Raw genomic sequence first — 21,469 nt, forward strand, 5'->3', positions numbered from 1 at the left:
GATTTAATTTTTAAGTGAATTTTTCGTATACCTATTTTTAATGTTTACAGTCAGTATGATCTCAAAATTAGCATTATTAACTAAAAGCGCCCTCCGGCCTGCAGGGAATATGCTAAAAGCCCTACCACCGTGTCGTGCGACTGTCAGGTCGGCAGGTGACTACATTCCTCCCACACAGTACGATGTTCCAATCCCTCGGAGACTATACCTCACTTATGTGCTAACCGTCTATTGGGAAACCGTTCCCTTATTCTTGGTCACTTGCACCAGCCTGACGCTTATGGTTATTTCTATAGCTTGGGCAGTTAATAATAAGGTATGTTAGTGCTTAGTTGTATGGGATTTTATAGAGATTTCTATTATGCTGATGCTGTCTAAAGGGGGTATTATTACTCACTTAGACAGCGTCTAATTGTGTAGACAACTTGTGCATTGCACCATAGAACCTTCGGATGAAGGCTCTATATAAATGGAAACATTACTTAAAAATAGATATCGATTCTCTTTCCTATAAATTAATTAGAACGCTACATATTATTAAGCAATTGTAAAACAGACATGGGCGTAGCTACGGTGGGGCAGGGTGGGGCACTTGCCCCACTCTAGCTTTAACCTGGAAGGTAGGTAGATACCTAACCAAATCTAAAAATTGAAGTAAGTACCTACTAACTCTTTTGACTGACTAACACCTAACAAGTGTCATACGCCCAGCGACCAAACGGCTGAAGATTTTTGGATATATTTCGTGGTGTGGTAGGTGAACAATAAGGTGTTTTGAATAAGAATAATTCGAATAACGAATTACACACGAAAGAAGAAAATAGCTGAGGTTTCTATGTTACATGAACTGTAAGAAAAATGAGTATAGTACCCCAATTAGGTAGTTACCCCACTAACTTATCCAATTTCACTTTTGTTGTTTTACACGTTCTACAACTCACTGATACTTTTTACTTTACACTTATTCGCCATCGCAAATGCCTTCGCAAATGCATTCGCGAATGCCTTCGCGAATGCCTTCGCGAGTGCCTTCGCGAATGCCTTCGCGAATGCCTTCGCAAATGCCTTCGCGAATGCCTTCGCGAATGCCATCGCAAATGCCTTCGCGAATGCCTTCGCGAATGCCTTCGCGAATGCCTTCGCAAATGCCTTCGCAAATGCCTTCGCGAGTGCCTTCGCGAATGCCTTCGCGAATGCCTTCGCAAATGCCTTCGGAAATGCCGGCGGTAAAGCAGCCGGCATTTGAAGACCTGGATATAACTTTGGGTACATACTTGGTACATAGGTACAGTTGCTAGTTACATATTATTTTTTATTGTTGCCCCACCTTGAGCCCATGGCTAGCTACGCCCATGAAAACAGATATTGTGTATTCCAGGTGGACGTGGTCTACACAACCCACAACCGTGAATGCATATCCCGAACAATGGACCTGCGGAACCCAAGTATCCACAAGATGCTCCTCATCAATCAGCGCTACGAACCCTGGCCCGAGATGCAGGACGTTCTTGATAAAATGACGTCAGCGGAAAAAAGAGCGGCAAAACGCGCTGAGATGTGTAGCCACCCCTAAAAATTAGAGGCTATTTGCAAACTTTGCCTGTTAAATGGGGTGTAAATAATAAAAAAATATCTCTGCCTACATGAATGGAGATGTTATTATCAAATTGTCTCTAATCATGGTAATGATGCTGGCTTTAAAATTGATATGCACAAAGCCATTATAATCAGTCAATATGGAAAAATAAGCTTATATCCTGAAATATCTCAAGGATTCAAACAAAAGGCTAGCAATGTAAATGAAACTGTGCAATAGGTAACAAATTGATGAAATAAAGACTTTAATAAGATGTTCGTTTATTATTTTACACCACAAAACGAATATTCATTAGATTCGATTCTAAATGATTAATGCTTGAAAAATGACTAGCATTTATTGTGAAGAACGGGGCATTTACATCAAACGAGCGAATGCTCAATGCTCATTCTAACCCCACTATGTCAAATTCTTTTAGTGAAAACAGGCGCAGAGAATTCTTTCGTTGCTCTTAGTGTATTCTAACAGATTGTATGCAATTTTATAATCTATACTAATATTATAAAGCTGAAGAGTTTGTTTGTTTGTTTGAACGCGCTAATCTCGGGAACGACTGGTCCGATTTCAAAAATTATTTCGATGTTAGATAGCCCATTTATCGAGGAAGGTTATAGGCTATATACCATCACGCTACGACCAACAGGAATGGGGCCACGGGGGTGAAACCGCGCGGAGCAGCTAGTACTTAATAACACTGAATATTGGTTTTCGTTTACACTAAACGATCACGAAATAATGCTCTTGCTCTAGGTCCATGTTCGTTTAATGTAAATGCACCGTTAGGATTATAAGCACATCTTCCTATCTTATAAGTGATTGTAGCAAAATGGATCATGTTGTTATGCAAGCAACTGGGTTTCCAATAAAACACATTATAATTGAGAGTTATTTTATTGTCATTCACAAGTGCACTCTAACACACTACAGTCTACATTATTAAAATTCAGGATCTATACAATAACGTCTTATTTAAGGGCTGTTTTGCGGGTAGTTACTAACATGTGACGACATAACAAAAATAATAATAAATCTACAAACAAAACATCAAATTATAGAGTATTGTTAATATTTTGAATTGTAAATAAAGTATAAAACAAAGTATCTACATTCCATACATTTTATAAATACGTGTTGAATACCTATATTTATTTATTTAATATATAGATACTTAATATGGAAATGGTGTCTATACTTCTTGACTATAGTTGAAGTTATATAGCCAAAGCTATACTCAATGATCCTTCGAGTCGGATCAATCGCGTAGGGTTACACATTATGAAGATGTGACATACTGTTTACTTGTTATACTGTTAGGTATGTGCGGTAAGGCAGGGACCGGGTAAGAAAGAGCACGAGTTAGAAGTTGAGAAGTCGAGAAAGAAACGGAACGGTCGGTACTCTCCTCCGCCTCGCCGCGCACATACCGGCGCGGTACTGCGGTTGCGGTCAAGCTATAACCGAATGATGTGATCTAAGAACTTAAAAAGTAGTTTTAATAGATTTTACCCACGTAATGAGACTATATTAACAATTTAGCACGCCGATATTATTAAGAAATAAATACATAAAAATATATTTGTTAATGCGAATAATATTTTTTAAGCTCATTTAACAATTGGAATGTTGTTTAGTTTCATGTGCAATTTGCATATTAACGTATACAGCTTTCGATATATGATAATACAAATATTATATAATAATAATATTTTGTATAAAATAAATAGATATCGCAACTACATTTTCTTTTTTAGAGAAATTTGTTCTGATATTAGAATATGGTGCAAATCTAAATGGCAAGAATTATAAATTGGATAAATTTTATGTGAAGTGTGATTTTCACAATAACATCTTACCGTATGTTGATAAAAAATTGCAGTTTTGTGTTTGTATCAATCACAGAGTATCAATGATATTTATTTATTTATTTATTTACTGAGACAAAATCACACACAAGACAAAATACATACAAGAGATGCTGGAAATTCTTATTATCTGATTATACAGCCTGAGTTTAAAGATAAAGATGAATAATAATGATTATTATTGATTACTATAATGTTAAAATTTATAACGATGTCTCCTGAAGTGAAAATAATGATATATTTTAATTTTAGTTTAAACAAGATGTGGCAAGAAATTATGTAAAATATTTAAAATTAACATGAAAATAAATAAAATTGTTAATTTCATAAATAATATAAATAAATATATAATATTGTTAACCAATCATAGTTCTATCTCACTCACTCTCGAATCATTTTACATACGGAAGAACGGAATAGTTGTCAGTTTGAATATCAATCAATAAAGTTTACAAATTTTAATATCAATTCCTACTTATGCAATTTGGATACATTATCCACCTACAAGTATATTTACAACGTTTTTATTGGTCTAAGTATGAGAAAATAGTTTTTTAATAATTATTCTTCATATACTCACGAAGTTATCAGTTTATTATATAATAAATGCAAAACTGTATCTGCCATTCACGTATAGCCAAACTACTCGGCTGATTATGATGAGATTTAATAAGTATTAATTAAAATATTTTCAGATGCGAAGTCGCGGGATATATCTAGATTCTAATATTGAATTTTGTAAAATAGTATAGACAATCGTTGAGAGTATTATGGGATCGTTAAATAATGAGAACATTTGACTTTCTTTTATGTACTTACAACTAATATATTAGGTATTAGGGTATAACTTCGTAACATACATCGATAGTTTATTTTCTATTGTTTTTATAGAGTTCTAGTTATTGTAAATTAATTAATTCTACGTGATTTAAAAGTTTATTTGTGAAACTTATTAAAATAAAAAAAATAAAAGGAAATATTTCTGTATCAATAAGAGTTAGTTAAGAGCAAGGAGTATAAAAATTAAGTTATTATTTTGTATCTACAAGACATTCATATAAAATCGACAACATTTTGTGCTTCCCTTCACAACCGTACTAAATTTATCGTATTTATGTACATTTCGATTATTTAAACTGTTTTAAATCCAGTTTAAAATGTTTACCCATGATGATGTGTTAATTCTGGAATTTTTAGAAGGTATTTTGAAAAATATTGTTTAAATTCTTAGAAAGAACCTTCTGCTTTATGGTCCCTAAGAGTAAAAATGATGTAAGTGCATATATGTGCAATGTGCATATCTAATAATTACTAATATTAATTTCTCTGAAGAGGGTTTAGATTCCTTACCTCCTATGAGGAATATTATAACTATGAAGATATTTAACACCATTATTTATTTTGCGTCTATATTTACGTGTTATTTAAAAAAAATCTTCAGTTGTCTACTTTCGATACAAGATATGTTAGTTTGGGACTAGATAGCGTGTGAAGTTCGTGGATTATATATTTCGGCTATGACTTATAAGTAATATTTTTTCTAAACTCAAAAACTGCTTCATCGCTTTCGAAAATAACTCCTCTAGAAGATAGCTACACCATAATGACATGGGATATATTTTTTCATATTTCCTGCGCGAAAAGTAATTATTTATTTATATATAAGTGGGTGTTTCCTTTAAGGCAAGCCCATAAGTATCAAGATTACTCAATCTATCTTCTTTCTAATCTCCTCTTATACAATAATATTAGAGTAAATATAATAAATAGTGTATTTACATTAAGTACCGTTAAATCACATTTTATAACAAATTAAACTTATTCACTATGTACAAGATTACAAAAAGCGGATCGTGGTTAATATTCAGTCTTAGAAAACCTGCTCGATACAAAAGGGGAACATGTTACACATAGAAATTCCACATCAAAAATGATTTTTTTATCAATTTCAATTCAATTAGATACATAATATCTACATAGGCATAGAAAAAAAGGTATATTGATAAAATCACATAAACTACTGCGCTGATTCGGAAATTTTTAAAAAAGTTGTAGCTATGTTTCAGTATTTTTAGTAGAACTACAAAACAAATCGTTGTTAAGAAGGCTTAAATAGCTTATTAAACAAATAATTGTTAATATGTAGTCGATTCAATTATATTCTTTTTAAAAAATGTCAGGACATCTGATTATTTACTGATTTATAATCTAAAATTATAAAAAGTAACAACAATTATCGCGATTTACCACTTTGTCTTTTTACGCTTATTTACTAAAAGCCGTTCGTTTTATATATCGATTTCTAATATAGAAAAGGTTTCATTAACAAACGTGACCATTAAATAATGAAATTCATATTATAATCTCTTAAAGATTTACAATTCATCACCATTGCGAACTTTCTAGTTCACCTTTAAAGTACTTCGTTTATTAATTTTCGATTATACACATTTTAACCGTGTTAAGTTCCAGAACATTCGAGAACTCAACTGATTTCCACTTCTCAATAAATGAACCACAACTTCAAGAACAATAAAGAAGTCATCGTTCTTCTAAACGTCAATTCTTCTTTCACAGAAGAAACATTTAAGAACCTTCGAGAACTTTAGTACGTATGGATCCAAATTTCCAGAACATTCTAGAACGTTCTTCAATTGTGCGCAGCGCGTTTCCCCTGCATGTATCCCTCCCATCTTTTAGCCGTGTTAATCAAAATGGGGTCCGGATCGAGTCCAGCCAATAAATATAACTGGTTCACGTGAGTTGCGTGGTAATCCCATCTTGCTATATTCGGACTAACGCCTAAAGTAAAATGGCGTAGGTCGTAGAAACTCCCGCTGCCTGTATCGAAGATGGGTAGGAGAGTTTTTAGGGATAGCATTCCGTCATCGAACATTTTCTTTGCGAGGGATGCTGAATTGTCTCCTTCTATGATGTGCAGGTCGTAGAGCCCGAGCAGCGTGTATATGAAGCCGTTGAGTACGAATAGGGGCGGTTTCGTGGGGTATTCTTCGTACCTGGTGGTGGAAATGTTATTCTTAGTGAGGGAAAACATGGCATTCTTTAGGAGGTTCCATCGATTTTTATGTTCATATAAAGGAGTTATTAGTTGTCTTTTATGGAACATAGCGCATACGTATGTATATAAGTAGTATTTTATCGCCGTCATATTATTTAATGTATAATAATCAAGTAGACAAGGGTCACAATCAAATTCTTGTAAATAGGAGCTCTGTTATCTCGAAGGAAGGAAGATCTACAAAAATATAAAGGTAATAATATATGTTAGTAATATATTATGTTAGTTATAAAAAGGTAATAAGATATGTTAATGATTCAAAATCCCTGAAACTGTATTATACCATATTTTCAAGTAGTTATTTTATCTATCGAGCGTTATCGCTGCATTGGTACGCTACGTTACCGCTGCGATACCGTGCCCTCGACTCATTGCCGAGTGCCTGTAAATATTTTAGAACAACTCACCATACATATCGATCCATCCACATAGCCTTCACACCGCCCGCACTACTGGCCACGTCCAACAACGCAAGCGCCCGTCTAGCGGCCCGCAGGTACGCTGCGTCACCGCTGCGGTGGTACGCACGGGCTAGCACTGAGATACCGTGCCCTTGGCTCATTGCTGAGTGCCTGGAAACGTGGAAATGTCTTGTATAAACGCATAAAACAAAAAAAAAAGACGTGTGGCACTCGGGGATTGCCGCGGTAAAACTATTGCATGCTATGCCTTCAAGCTACACCTCCGTGCCCGTCGGAGTGGGGAGCGTGAGGTTTTTCGTTACGAAATTCCTGGATTCGGTCCCCGCGCTCAAGGCCCGCGATAGAAGCTATGCAATAGCTTAAAAAGTCTATGCATTGTGTGCTGAAATTGCGATTAAATAAAAGAGAGAAGTAAAGATATATCGACGCCATATGGACGAAGGAAAGGTCTTGTATACGTTTTTTAATCCTACTATAATATTATAAATGCGAATGTTTGTTTGGATGTGTATGTGTGTGTTTGTTACTCTTTCACGCAAATACTACTGAACCGATTGCAATGAAATTTAGCACACTTATAGAGGGTAACTTGGATTAACACATAGGATAGGTTTTATCCCAGAAATCCCACGGCAACGGGAACTATGCGGTTTTTTTTTAAACACGGGCAAAGCCGCGGGCGGAAAGCTAGTTTACAATAATTGAGTTAGATAACTAAAAAGCACTTTTTAAACATTTTTAATTCAGACATTAAATCATGTTCTTATAAATGTTCTTGATAGATGTTTTTTCAAAAACGAAACGGCTACACTTTGTTATGAAACAAATAAATGATTTTTATTTTTTATTTTTTTTTATTTTTAGTATAAAACAGTCGCTATCGCTATCTGTCCGTCCGTAGTTAACTTAGATATTTTCATTCTAATGAATTGAGGCAAACAATACTTAGCGGCAGGTTCAAAGGAACATAATTACCAGACAGATATAATACAGATAAAATATTAACGAATGTAACATGCCGTCTTATCTCCCGGCCTTGAATCTCAGACACAGCCGCATGCAGCTATTTAGCACAAGCATGCAGTACCACTTACATTCCTTATATTGACGGAGTATGTAGAATCATAATTAATTGGAACATGTCATATGTTAGTTTTTACTATTTATGTTAGAACAGAAATGGAAAATATTTTTAAATGGGTGAACTTATAGATGAAAATAATCAAAACATTCATCATATTATACAAATAAAGAACCATAGCAGCAGTGAAGATGATGATGGTGTAGGTGATGGTGAGAGGAATGATGATATAGGTGCTGCAGGGTGATGATGATGATAAGTGATGATGATGGTATTGATGATGGTGATGATGATGAGTGATGATAGTGATGAAGGTGATAGTGATGATGATGAGTGATGATGGTGATGATGATGATGAGTGATGATGGTGGTGATGATGATGAGGACGATAGATCACAGATGATGGTGATGAGAGTGTAGGTGATGATGATAGTGATATTGATGATGATGATTATGATGGTGATGATAGTGATAATGGTGATGTACACTGACCATCCGGGTCGCAGGTCGGGCACGCTCGCGGCGACCCGGCGGCGCGCCAGCACGGGCCAGCCGCCGCGCGCGCGCTGCGAGCCCGCCAGCCAGCGCGCCGCCGCGAAGAAGTGCGCCATGTGCTCGCTGCTCGACACACGCATGTTGGCAGCGCTGCCAACACCGGACAGGTGGATGCTCGCTATCTGTGGTAAATATCAAGTGAAGGTCAGTGAAGTCGAGGAAACTCCATAAAAGCAGCTTGAAAACGATTGTAGAATCGCCGAAAAGGTCACAAGTGTTTCGAGCAAAACCGGCCAAGTGCGAGTCGGGCTCGCGCACAAAGGGTTCCGTAGCAGCAAATATAATAAACTTATTATGTCAATTTATACACCTGGTGAATGGAGCCTAAACTCTCCCGATATTTTGCCTTGTACTTTTATGTATGAATATTAATATTAATGGCGTATTGCTTGAATAAGCTAATATTTCTCGTAAAAAGTACCTACATTATAAAGATTTTATATCATCGCGGATTTTTAAAGGTGTACAATACTGTAGTATATTTTTTGATCTATCTTATAAGGTTCAGCCATCGTTTTCAGTGTAAGCACAATAACTTAACCAAAATTACAGTTAAATCAACCTATCTCAAAAACTATAAGAGATACTTTGATCAAACCAAAAATCGTTGAAAGAGTTAATTAGCATGCATCACCTCTATTTTTTTTAGAATTTTATACCCCGTAGTTATAAAAATAGAGGGGGGGGGACATACTTTTTACGACTTTGAGAGCTGATATCTCAAAAACCGTTCACTTTAAGAAAAATGTTTTTTAGAAAACTTTATATCATTTTAAAAGACCTTTCCATTGATACCCCACACGGGTATGTACATCGAAAAAAAAAATTTCATCCCTCAGTTACATGTATGGGGGGCCCCACCCCCAATTCTTTTTTTTACTATTTAGTGTCATATTTTTGTAGCGGTTCATACAACACATATTCCCATCAAATTTCATCACTGTAGTACTTATAGTTTCCGAGTAAATCGGCTGTGACAGACGGACAGACGGACAGACGGACAGACGGACATGACGAAACTATAAGGGTTCCGTTTTTGCCATTTTGGCTACGGAACCCTAAAAAGCCACTCGTAAAACATTCATTGAAATTAACACCTGATTTCGTGGAAGTAATGTTCAAAATCCATTGCATGGGATTGGATTTGGATTTACCAATGGCTATTCAACCAGAGGAGCTGGTGTAGCTCTGCTTCAATATAATTTTGTGATCTTTCTAAAGCTTTCGATTGTGTTGAACACAAAACATTAAATTTTGATGGATTGGATAGATTATTACTTATTTACCATTACTTATCCAACCGAATTCAAAGACAAGGACAAATCTCAACAGGCACAGCTATGCTAATGGGTGTCCTACAAGGTTCAATTTGAGGTCCGTTTTTATTTAAATATATTTATATTATTATATTCCTTCATTTTTAAGGTAAACATTTTGATAGCTGTGTCAAACTACAACAAAAAAAATATTTTTCTTAATCTTGTCTTTCGATCGAATTTATTTTTGTAATGTTGTATTTAGTAAACACCGTATAATACAATTTACATTAAAAATGTAAACACACTAAATAAGTTGAATTTAGTTAACAAGCTTCAAATAAATTTCTTATGTTCTATCTTTGCAGAAATACAATACTTACTCTAAACTTATTCCTAGGAGATTTCCGCTTGGGCCGGTCGAGCAGCGCCCAGCCCTTTTGCATGTCGATGATGAGGTCACGTGTGAGCCGCCGCCATTTGTATTCAACGCCGATGCCGTAGTATATGTGCTCGTCCTACGAATTATAAGTACACACGTAAATCAAAATATAAACATACTAGCTTTCCGCCCGCGGCTTGCCCGCGTTTTCTGAGAAAACCCCACATAATTCCCTTTCCCGTGGGATTTCCGGGATAAAACCTATCCTATCTCTCAAGTTGGATCGAACTGCACATGGTGTGCGAATTTTATTATAATCGGTTAAGTGGTTTAGGAGTCCATTAAGGACAATCATTGTGACACGAGATTTACATACATTAAGAAGATTTCTAGCAAAACAAATATTTTTCTTTAAAGTTACTAGTAGGATCGATCCGATTAATTCTTGAATTTAAATGCGTAATTACTAACATTTATGTTTGTTGCAAATAGTTTTTATTCGTATAAGATACCAATTCGAATGCCCTTACTTGATTTTAGATTACGTTTAGGACATCGAAATTTTTCATGAATGGGAATTTATCGAAAGATTAAGTGCAGGAGAAACTAATTATTGTACACCAAATTCAAGCTATACTGGTCAACGTACCTGCGCATAAATCAACTGCATACTCGTCACATAGTGCAAGTACACCGTTTCTTTCTTATCCTTATTCTGCAACACGACCGACAGCGACGAATTCGGCTTCAATAACAAATCCAAACTCAGCACGAAGTCCTGGCTTATATTCACCTTGCACCAGACCTGACTCCCCACTTGGTCCGTCGTCGCGAATCTTATAGCATTCGACTTCAATGCTTTATCATATTCTCTAACCAATGTCGCGTCGCTGCTAACTGTCCAACTGGCCAAGTTTTTATCCCCATCGTCTATAATTCTGACTCTAGGCTCTGGTTCTGTCAAGTTCTTGCTATAATGGGCAAGGCCGAACTGGGCTATCTGTGTTGGATAGAAGAAGCCCCTTGGCTCCCATTGTGTGGACACTGGCACTCCTTCTATACCGCTGATGCATTTCACCCTATCCCTGACCTCCACGTTATAATTTTCGAAGGTAGTGAATGTGCCGCGAGGATCGTATTTCTTTTTCGGGTGATATATTTTGCTATAGCTATGCGACCATTCGAATTTTTCCACGCCATCTGAAGCCGATATTTTGCCGTATACCTGGTAAGTTTTAACATTTATTACTACTCTCAAATGAGATTCTATATCGTGTTATAATTGGTGTTATATACATAGTGTTTGCAATGCGTAAAACTACATAGACGTCAAGATTAAAAAGATCCTTTCTACAACCTAAAACAAGTTGTTTTTGCTTTAAACTGAAACTTCATTAGTTTAAAACGAAAATATCAATAAACGATCCGTGTAATATAATGACGCGCCAAGCAAGATATCTGTCTCATAAAGTCATATCTCACATCAGAACGTCACCTTGGACATCGCCCCAATTATTCATCCGCTACAAGTCACAGCCCACTCGACGGGACAAACACTCCATTTCCAAAAGCATATTAGTCTAATCGGATTACTCTGTGCAATCTCGACATCAATTGGACGGATTGGTCATTATCCTAAATAACTTTAAAAGCATTGGCTCGCCCTCGGGGCCGTAGGTGCATGTAGGTATTAGGTCGACGTGAATGCATTAGTAATACGAGGTATTTTGGCAACGTTGCCTTTGCTAATTACGAGCAGATCTGTTGTAGAGATAATTACTTTATTTTAGAACGTTTTTGGGTCGTGACTTGCGGGAATAAGTTATTAGCGCGTTAATTACACGAGGTGGAAACTATGTCGTAAAAATGCGATGTGTATGTGTTTGCCTTTCATTATCTTACTGGTCGTGAAATGTATTTTCTTGAAAAACATTGTTTTTTATTGGCCGCAATTTTCTTTCTTTTAATTTAAGGAACATTACTGGTTATAATGAAGATTTTTTTTATAATAAGTTTTATTTAAGGAAAATATCAGATTAAACTGTTTAACTTTTACCTAGGTTTTCCTATTATTTGATTTTGATTTTTTGAAAGTTGTATTAGGTATGTAACAATATCATTAGATTTTTAATAGCTGTGTTTTACCTGAAATAAAACACATATTAAATACTTACCTATATTTGAAGCTTACTTATTGAGAAGGTACCTAGCTTTTTCCGCCTATTTTCCCTCTCTTTCTCGTTGTATATATGCTATCTCTCTCGCACACGGCACACCTCTCACCAGGTGGCGCGGCCGGCGCACGATAATGTGCAGGCGCTAGATCTTCTTCATTGAGTCGAAATACTCAACAGGTGGACGTTAAGTGTAAGCTTCAAATATAGGTAAGTATTTAATATGTGTTTTATTTCAGGTAAAACACAGCTATTAAACACTTGACCGTAATTTGAAGCTTACTTATTGAGACCTGTTTGTTACCCACCTGGTGTACAATATATGGACGCCAATGTGAATTTGAATAGGTACATAAGTAATTACTTATTTCTTTATTTGAAAGAGTAAGGTGTGCAGATAGTATACCAATAAATCACACAAATTTTTAAATTTTTATATTATTTATATTAACAATAAAAAGTAAATCATAATGATTAAAAGTATTAGAACTTATGAGATTGGTTCAAGCGTACCTTAGTTAACCTTTTGGGCTTGAAAAGTTAAAGTTACTACAATTTCCACTATCTTTAGCGTAAATCTGCGAAAGAGCAAGTAACGACTTTTAATTACGCATTTAGATGTTACTTACAAAATTAAGCAACAGCTCATCACCGACGAGGCAAGAATACCTCAAACTCAAACCTTTATTTATTCAATTAGACTTCTGTAGAAGCACCATTGAATCCTAATAACATAGATTTACCAGCTGTCTCAACTCACACAGTTCTAACCCAACCTGCTACTAGCGGACAAGTAGAGACCTTGGTCTTTACTTTTAGGGTCAAATAAATTAAAAGGTCATCCCTTGGATAAGGTAATAAAATAAACCAGGTAAGCGGTTTAAATTATAATACAGATAATATGTAACATCCAACCAAAGCGTGCGGTGTCTATTAATGTTTAGAGCCAACGCCACCGATCATAATATAAACATGGCTGGTACTTTCAGTGCAATGCATGAATTATTTATTTAAAACTGATAGGTTTTAAACTCTGTACTGGAAACATATAATGAACTCAAGAAGTTAGAGACTAAAATGATAAGAGCTTACAATTACTACAGCTAAGTACGTTAAGTTTTAATCAAATTAATTTTAAGGTATAGTTATGGTTTACATCAGAACTTATATACCAAAAGTCTCGGGACTACATAACGTGACTTATTTATAATGAAAGTGTTTGTGCATAACATCTAGGCCATCAACAGCTATATGAACGTCAGATAGGAAATGAGCCAAATTTATCCAGTAAGTAACAAAGGTTTTTAATTATACTTATTCTAATTCAACCAACTTCTACTAGCTACTCCGTATGTCTTTTGGGTAGACGGAGGCAAATAGGATTTTTCTTCCGACTATAACATTTGATATTTGGAAAATGTATACATTTCTGTATACCTTCAGAGTCAGATTCTAGTGGTGCAGCACTAAACACTGTCTATTAGGTGAATGGTGCTGCTGACCGGGCCTTCAGTTCTGCTTTCCAGAATACCTTCGCCCTTCTCGGTGCTACTAATACTGAAATATAGTTCAGGCCTCGAACTGACTAGGATTTCTCATATTATCGTTACAACCCTCGCTCGCTCTAACGAGAACAAATTATCGCTAAGGAATTCTGCTGCAGGACAATGGCAACAGATTAATATGCATTATTATGTTCAGGAATATGGTGCGTTCTGAATACTATCGTCGTCTGAAGGTATCTCCTTTCGATTAACTGCATTAAGGGTGCAGATCTGATCCCATTTTTGTTCCGTAGGAATGCTACGACTGCCTAAACGTTAAACTGGACAAAGAAAGTTGCCCTGAATATGGTCGGTTGTTCCAACATCCCTAATATGGCTAGCTTACCTTAGTTACCCCTTGATTGTAACTGCTACCAATGGAGGCACTGCTCGTGGGTTGTCCACAGTTTTTCGAGTGCAAAAATGAAGAACTGAACTCGTGGGGATCTATGTCGAATGAATCTGTTTTAAGATTATGAAAGGACAGTTGGTTGTGGATGCGAAGACAGGACGTTACTTTAGTCATCTGTAACCACCACGAGAGGCAGCCACGGACAGTGATATAGTAAGAACTAAACTAGCAAAGTTTAGTTGGCTTACTAGACTTTGTCATGTTTAAAATGCAGTATATCATCTGTATAGAATTGCATTTATGACCATTGATAAACTTAATTCAACCGCAACCACGAGAAGCAGGCACGGATATCGATATAGCAAGAACTAAACCAGAAAGGTTTAGTTCGCTTATCTGGTATATTTATAATGTTTCAAAAGCCGTATAGTCTGTATTGCATTGCATTTATTGCCCCCCCCCCCTTCAAATCAAAGAAATGTGAAGTCATCTGGCAGAGCTTTCTCGTGAAGGGTAGGGGTTCCAAGTAATATCTAATAATACGAGGCTTTTGTTTGGAAGGATTGACCTTCCGTTATTAATTATCCTCTATCCTAAGTAACTCAATAGTCAGAATTCACAGCACTCGTTGAGTCCTTAAACGTTTTACGTTAATAGTTGCATATAAGTTTATTATATAATATAATAATCCTGGTGGGATGACAAGAAACTTGTCTAAGCAAATGATTACCCTAATCCCTCAGCGATTTATTGTTTGAGCCCTGAAGAAAAACTCATGGGTGCCATAATGAGGCCAAACGGGTTGATAAACGAGTCGAATAAATTGCCTACAAGATCGGGCAACTAAAGTAGGCCTATGAGAGGTCAACTATACATAACCAATCGTAATTTGTTACATTCAATCGCTTTGCGATTAAAAAATCTCTTCAGGTGATTTTATGTGAAAATTGGTCGGCTAGTGCCATGGAATTACGATAACAAATATACCATTGACACAAGGCTTGGTGACAATCCTGGAAACCACCGCCACAAATCATCTGCGAGATGATATTTGATCCGACTCGCCTCCCTTTGTTGTGATTCTCTGCATTGTGAGGCTCTGCATTGGTAAATACAATTTGTTCAAGTCGCAATTTCCATAATTGATAAACCAATGGTGGTTTCCTGATTAAATAAGCGTAAGCTAACCTTTTAGGATACAAAGTATTCATTTCATGCGTCCATTATTTAACGTCTCTTACCTATTTTATTGTATTTATTAGGTTATATTACTATACTTATATTGTATAGATGGCCCACTGTGAATTAGATTTCAAAACCTTTTTCTACCTACCTTAGAAGAGTGAAGATCCGTTACTGTCATCTCTAACATTTTCGTGGGTCCTCGTTGACGAAAGCAAATATCTATGATCATTTTAATGATCAATCCTTTGTATATTTGCACCAACCGCAATCAAAGCCCCGCGAGGGCCGATATATATTTGCACCATTTCCCCGTGAGGGACGGTCGTAATCAAAGCCCCGCGAGGGCTGATATATATTTCCACCATTTCTCCTTGAGGGCGGTTGTAATCAAAGCCCCGCGAGGGCTGATATATTTGCACCTATTTCCCTGCGAGCGACAGCTGCGCGAGGGATGTTTGTAATTTGAAATAAGTAGGGCCTTCCCAAAAATACTTAATAGTCACCCTGCGAGGGTGGGTTTAACCTGGCTAACGAACCTAACCTGCGAGGAGTAGCGGTTAAACCTAGCGGCCACATTTATGTAATCTGCTTCGAGCAAGATTTAAGGTGCTAATATAAAATTAGAAGTTAATAATCATTTAAAATAATAATATAGTAACAAGGTACTTTAACTTATTTTCCAATGCTAGCAACAGCTGTCCAGGATGAAATAAGAATTGATTTGACAATGGTAATTAATTGTTATGTATATGTATATAAAAAGAAGGCTTTAACTATTTAATAAAGTCAAAATTCAAATCATTTACACAAAATTTTAAAATGAACTTCGATTCATATTTAATTTAGTTCATACAATCGATGTCACATTCAGTTGCTTTATATCCGTTAACATTCCTTACGAACGCAGCCATACGTGGCCATACCATCGTAGGAGGGTTTTATTGCACAAAATAATCTCCGCTCACCCGCAATTTTTTACTTTTTGTCAAGGTGTACAAGTTTATAATATTATTCTAAAACGTTAGAATATGTGAATAGTAAATCCTTTGAAATGTCTCTAAATTTAATTTCTAATTAAGGTATCTCGATAACTATACGATAACGTCTCTTTCCAAACTAGAAAATTTAAATGTAAAATTTTGGCACTTACTCGTTTTAACCAAAAAGTTGCATCATTTGAAACATAGGAAACGTAATATAAATAAAAGTAATTTTCAAACCAAAATTGCTGTGTGTAATACCTATGTCTATTTTCGCTTATATACGGATCAGATTAATACTCATAAAAGGACACGTATAGACTACGGATACTTTTGAATGTGTGGTACGTTCATGGTACCTACTGAACATGTGCATTGTGCGTATTCCATCATTATTCAGATGAGCGGCTAACTCCCGGACGATTTATAACATATCTCGACATGTTCGGACACATTGTGATTCGTGCAATTACGCTAACATCAATTTGTTCCTGTTATAGGTAATACCTATATAATTTGTTCTTTGAGCTGACTCATCTCGTTCGATAATTTTTAGTTATAAACTATACTCCGAACCGTTCCTAGTGATAACGACAATGTAATAAAGTCGTAGCAATGGATTGCATGCCTGTTAAGCTTTGAGTTGGCTCATAGGATTAGCCTTGGATTTATCCATACATACTATTAATATTCACTTGTAACCTTGTAATAAAAACACATTAAAAATGAAATAAAATAAAAATATCTATATAAAAGAGAGGGTATTTGATATATTTAGTCAATATCAAATAATCACAAAAGTAATATTAACGATACGAGTAAAGCCGAACGGTAAATCCGTTAAAATCTGCTTTACTCACAGTATTAGAAATTCAAATATTCATTAGTATATATTGCATTACTTATAAAATATTTCAAAAGAAAAGTTACTATTTCACGTAAAATGTAACGGTTGTATCGTTAATTTTAAATATCTAACATGCTATTAAGTATTTAAAGCATATTGAAAAATAAACTATTGCTGAAGGATTCACTAAAAGACCTCAGCATTTTAAATAAAGTCCAACGGATATACCGTCGATTTAAAAGATTTTTGCTCATTTTTAAGTAAAATGTCATTACAATAGATGTAAAAATAACTCACTGTACCGATCCGACGGGATACACTTTTTCACACTTTTAGCACTTGCAATATGCAATACTTAATACTTAATAGCACCAAGGTTGTAGTCTTGTAGACAACCTTCTCGCGGCGGAAGCTAGACGCCAATGAAGAAGATCTAGCGCCTGCACATTATCGTGCGCCGGCCGCGCCACCTGGTGAGAGGTGTGCCGTGTGCGAGAGAGATAGCATATATACAACGAGAAAGAGAGGGAAAATAGGCGGAAAAAGCTAGGTACCTTCTCAATAAGTAAGCTTCAAATTACGGTCAAGTGTTTAATCAGCCATTAGATTTTTTAATTTATGGGTATTAATTTCTACTATTAAAAATTAATTGTAGAGCATTTTATTCTCATGTCTTTGAAGTTTCTCAATTAATAGTCTGTTTTCTTGCAAAAAAAAAAAAAATTATTCTCATTAATACTTATATTAAATTTTCATAAATTCTAGTCTGTAGGCTACTGTATCGCCTCGGTATGTCCATCGGCATTACACATGGGAATGATAGACTAGTAAGGAGTAACGGTAGTTTCTTCGCTTATGTTATTCATGAAGCTTTGTGTCATTATTTGATAGACTTATTGAAAAACTTTTATATTACTCATATTAAAAAAAAACTGTTTCGTCTAATACAGATCAAATAACCAAGATTTTGATTTTTTACTCAAATGTTTTACAAAAATTGTAAAAAGAAAACCCACCTCAAAGTACTTGCGTATAAAGGAGAACGGCAGGTACACTTCGTCGTGATCTCGCCGGCAGCCCACCGAGTATTCCCCATTGATCACACAGTCTATATCCTCATTGCTTCGTTCCACGAGGCTATTGCTGAGCGCTGAACCAACTGGTGACAATATTATGCATAAAATGTAATTGAAATATATCAGAAAAGTCAAATTACGAATGTGTATTGGTTTAATACAAGATAAAAAAATCAGGGCAAACCTGAATCATTTGCTACTTATTATGTAAAATTAGAAATAAATTCATATGATATTAAAAGAGCCTCTACTATGTGAAAGTGCTTTCTGAACCGGGAATTCTTTACACATTATGGTAAGTCAAAAGTGATTCTCATAGAAGTATTTATAGTCAATTAGTGGTAAAGTTTATATCCACTCTAAACATAAAACTCACTTGGTCTCCTCGCGAGATCGCCGCAGCGGCTCCAATACAGCATGATGAGCAGCGCGCCGGCACACAGCGCCGCGAGCGCCACCCGCATGTTCAGCCGCAGCAGCATCATTGCCGATATCTGCTATAACAATTACACCTTACTTAAAATCTACCTATACAAGGTACTAGCTGTTCTCCGCGGTTTCACCCGCATTGACACGCTCTTGTTGGTCTCAGCGTGATGATATATAGCCTATACTCTATAGTCTTCCTTGATACATGGGCTATCTAACACAAATAAATTTTTCAGATCAGATCAGTAGTTCCTAAGATAACCGCATTCAAACAAACAAACAAACTCTTCAGCTTTATAATATCAGTATAGATTCCGCAATTTTGTAAGGAATTCTTTACAAGTATATATCAATTACAGAGCACTGATAAATTTTTATTATTACTTATTTAGTTCTTATATAATATTATAGTTTAATGATAAATCTAGAACAGTTGTTTTATGATAATTCTAACTATAAGCATATACACACAGCAAAAAGTATAAGAGACAAGTCACAGGTAGTCAAGATAATAAAATCAATTTATGTGTAACATTTATCATAAATAGTACATTATAAATAAATTGTTGAATTATGCTCCATTCTAACATAAATTGCAGCATTGCTTAAACCATATAAGGAAATAATCATTATGTTAACTTTAAGTTCAAACAGGTAAAACACTTTTAATAAGTCACAAAAATTCTTAGCATAACTTTGTACATTATATGATTTATATTCAGGAGACTAAAAAACCTACACTTTAAAATTATCATTATTGATTGTATAAAGTATATCCGGCTAAATAGTAGACATAAATATGTACAGAAGGCTACATATGCGACGATAAGCACTGTGTAAATAAAAAAATGTATCAAGCTATGAATTGCTGTTTAGAGTTTATCAAATATGGATACTTGAGAGAAATTTTGCTAAATTATAGGCTGTAATCAATTTGTATACAATTTAAAATATAAATAAGTTCGACATTTAGTTCTATTTTCATGTACACAATGTATTTTAAAGAAATGCTTACTTTTCGCACAGCGGTCCATTCGTTTGAACTTAAATTAAATGGACACTTCTTTCATATTGATGAATTAGTCTGTATTTCATATTAACACTTTTAATTATTAACATAGCACAGCAGTCTTAACTTTCACACGGCTTTTCACTTGAATAATTTTACATTTAAAAATGTAATCTCCGAGTACTTTGCGTGTTCATCTCACTTGATATGACAATTGACATTATACAAATGACAATTGCTCCGCTGACAGTTGACATTTGACAAACGTCCGTGAAATGAATGAGCGGATGAAGTTACCTACCTAACGATTCACTTTTTTTATCTCACCGGTCACTGGACGTTCTCAGAATGCGGTTCTTTTGGGATTTGCAGCATGCATATGATTAAAAAAAGCGAGGAAACTTAATAAAATTGAAGTGCAGTGTGATTTTGTTGTGGGTGTTTAGTGATTAATTTCCTTTATATTTCTTTTTCATTTCATTTCAAAATGTCGCCTAAATACTGCTACTTCATTGCTAATTAACCCTACAATAGCTCATGAATAATCTCCAGGTTTTTAAAGGACGTGGGCCACAATTTTTTGTAAAGTATTATTAAATAAGTTAAAATCATAAACGGTTGCCTTTATAACATTTGGTAGTTCGGAATATGTTATTATTTATAAATATATATTTGAATAAATAATATTTTATTTAAAGAAATATACAATTGGATACAGAGGTATGAAATGTAACGAAAATGGCTTCAGATCAATTCTAATAATAAGCTTAACGGTAACAGGATTATCACGTGTCATGATTCAAGCGACCTTCACAGTATATTTAATACATAAACGAATCCACATATTGTGTGACAAAGTAGCGTATTTTGAGGAAATCTGTGTTTTTGCATAAACAAAGCAAAGTAAGACGGTTACCTCCTGGCACTCTAATCATTTAAAATTACAACGGGTTATACCTATCCCAGGCTGCCTAGCGAATCATTTTCCGACATTGGGAATAATACTATCTACTTTAAGACATTATCTTAACCCCCCAGTTACATGAGCATTAATTTAAACGCTATTTAAACTGACCTTCCGTTCAAAACTTGACATTGGCAGAATCCGTCCTCACAGGGATCGGGAGTTGCCATTTGCTAAAAAGAAGAAGAAGAAGAACCCCCCAGTTCACGTCTTATACATAGGACCCTGTTAATTTAACTTAATAATTAATTTTATTTTTCTGTAATTTCGTATCATTTAGATTTAAATTGTTGTTATACTTGAGTGATATAATAATTACAATTGATATATAATATGGAATTCAGTTTGGATGATGGATCAGATCTAATTTTATTATGTGGTTAAATGGGTTAAACAAAAATAAACGAAAAAAAGAGCAAATTAGATAATACTGTTAAATTAAAAATTTAAAAATAATATTTAAATGTAAGGCCGGTGGTATGAATGTGTTTCATATATGTATATTATATATTGCACACTGCACGGAATGAGGATTAAACTTTCGATCTCTGATTAAAATGCATGAAATACAGAGGCCTTTGAAAATTGAGATAAAAAATATACATAAAATATGACTGTGACTAAATTGTATTCGCATTTACAAGTAAAATCACCTCGACTGCTAACAGTCTAGTT

The 21,469-nt window shown here is 35.1% G+C and overlaps 2 protein-coding genes across 3 annotated transcripts; one reads left to right on the forward strand and one right to left on the reverse strand.

Annotated features, from left to right (window-relative positions):
• LOC123691311 lies at positions 1-1,850 on the forward strand. Its single transcript, XM_045635640.1, has 2 exons — positions 1-316; positions 1,379-1,850. Exons 1-2 carry the CDS (start codon positions 41-43, stop codon positions 1,571-1,573), a joined length of 471 nt encoding a protein of 156 aa, XP_045491596.1. The 5' UTR covers positions 1-40; the 3' UTR covers positions 1,574-1,850.
• Positions 1,851-4,060: 2,210 nt separating this feature from the next.
• On the reverse strand, positions 4,061-20,024 carry LOC123690903 (D-glucuronyl C5-epimerase B). 2 transcript variants are annotated; one of them, XM_045635031.1, is made up of 8 exons: positions 19,837-20,024; positions 18,769-18,886; positions 18,333-18,475; positions 10,884-11,459; positions 10,236-10,370; positions 8,534-8,718; positions 6,946-7,110; positions 4,061-6,476 (listed from the first exon to the last, which is right to left on the reverse strand). In XM_045635031.1, exons 2-8 carry the CDS (start codon positions 18,875-18,877, stop codon positions 6,110-6,112), a joined length of 1,680 nt encoding a protein of 559 aa, XP_045490987.1. In that variant the 5' UTR covers positions 18,878-18,886; positions 19,837-20,024; the 3' UTR covers positions 4,061-6,109. The 2 variants fall into 2 exon arrangements, with proteins under 2 accessions (XP_045490987.1, XP_045490986.1); XM_045635030.1 differs by having other exon boundaries at positions 18,769-18,889.
• Positions 20,025-21,469: the final 1,445 nt, after the last annotated feature.

This window comes from Colias croceus, chromosome 4 (genome assembly GCF_905220415.1).
Source record: "Colias croceus chromosome 4, ilColCroc2.1".
Taxonomy (NCBI): domain Eukaryota; kingdom Metazoa; phylum Arthropoda; class Insecta; order Lepidoptera; family Pieridae; genus Colias; species Colias croceus.

Coding starts and splice junctions, on each gene's coding strand:
- LOC123691311 (XM_045635640.1), top strand. CDS start 41: ATGTTTACAGTCAGTATGATCTCAAAATTAGCATTATTAACTAAAAGC. Junction 317..1,378: donor CTTGGGCAGTTAATAATAAG/GTATGTTAGTGC, acceptor TGTGTATTCCAG/GTGGACGTGGTCTACACAAC.
- LOC123690903 (XM_045635031.1), bottom strand. CDS start 18,877: ATGATGCTGCTGCGGCTGAACATGCGGGTGGCGCTCGCGGCGCTGTGT. Junction 11,460..18,332: donor TTATACGCAAGTACTTTGAG/GTGGGTTTTCTT, acceptor AAAACTTACCAG/GTATACGGCAAAATATCGGC. Junction 10,371..10,883: donor TGCAGTTGATTTATGCGCAG/GTACGTTGACCA, acceptor TATAATTCGTAG/GACGAGCACATATACTACGG.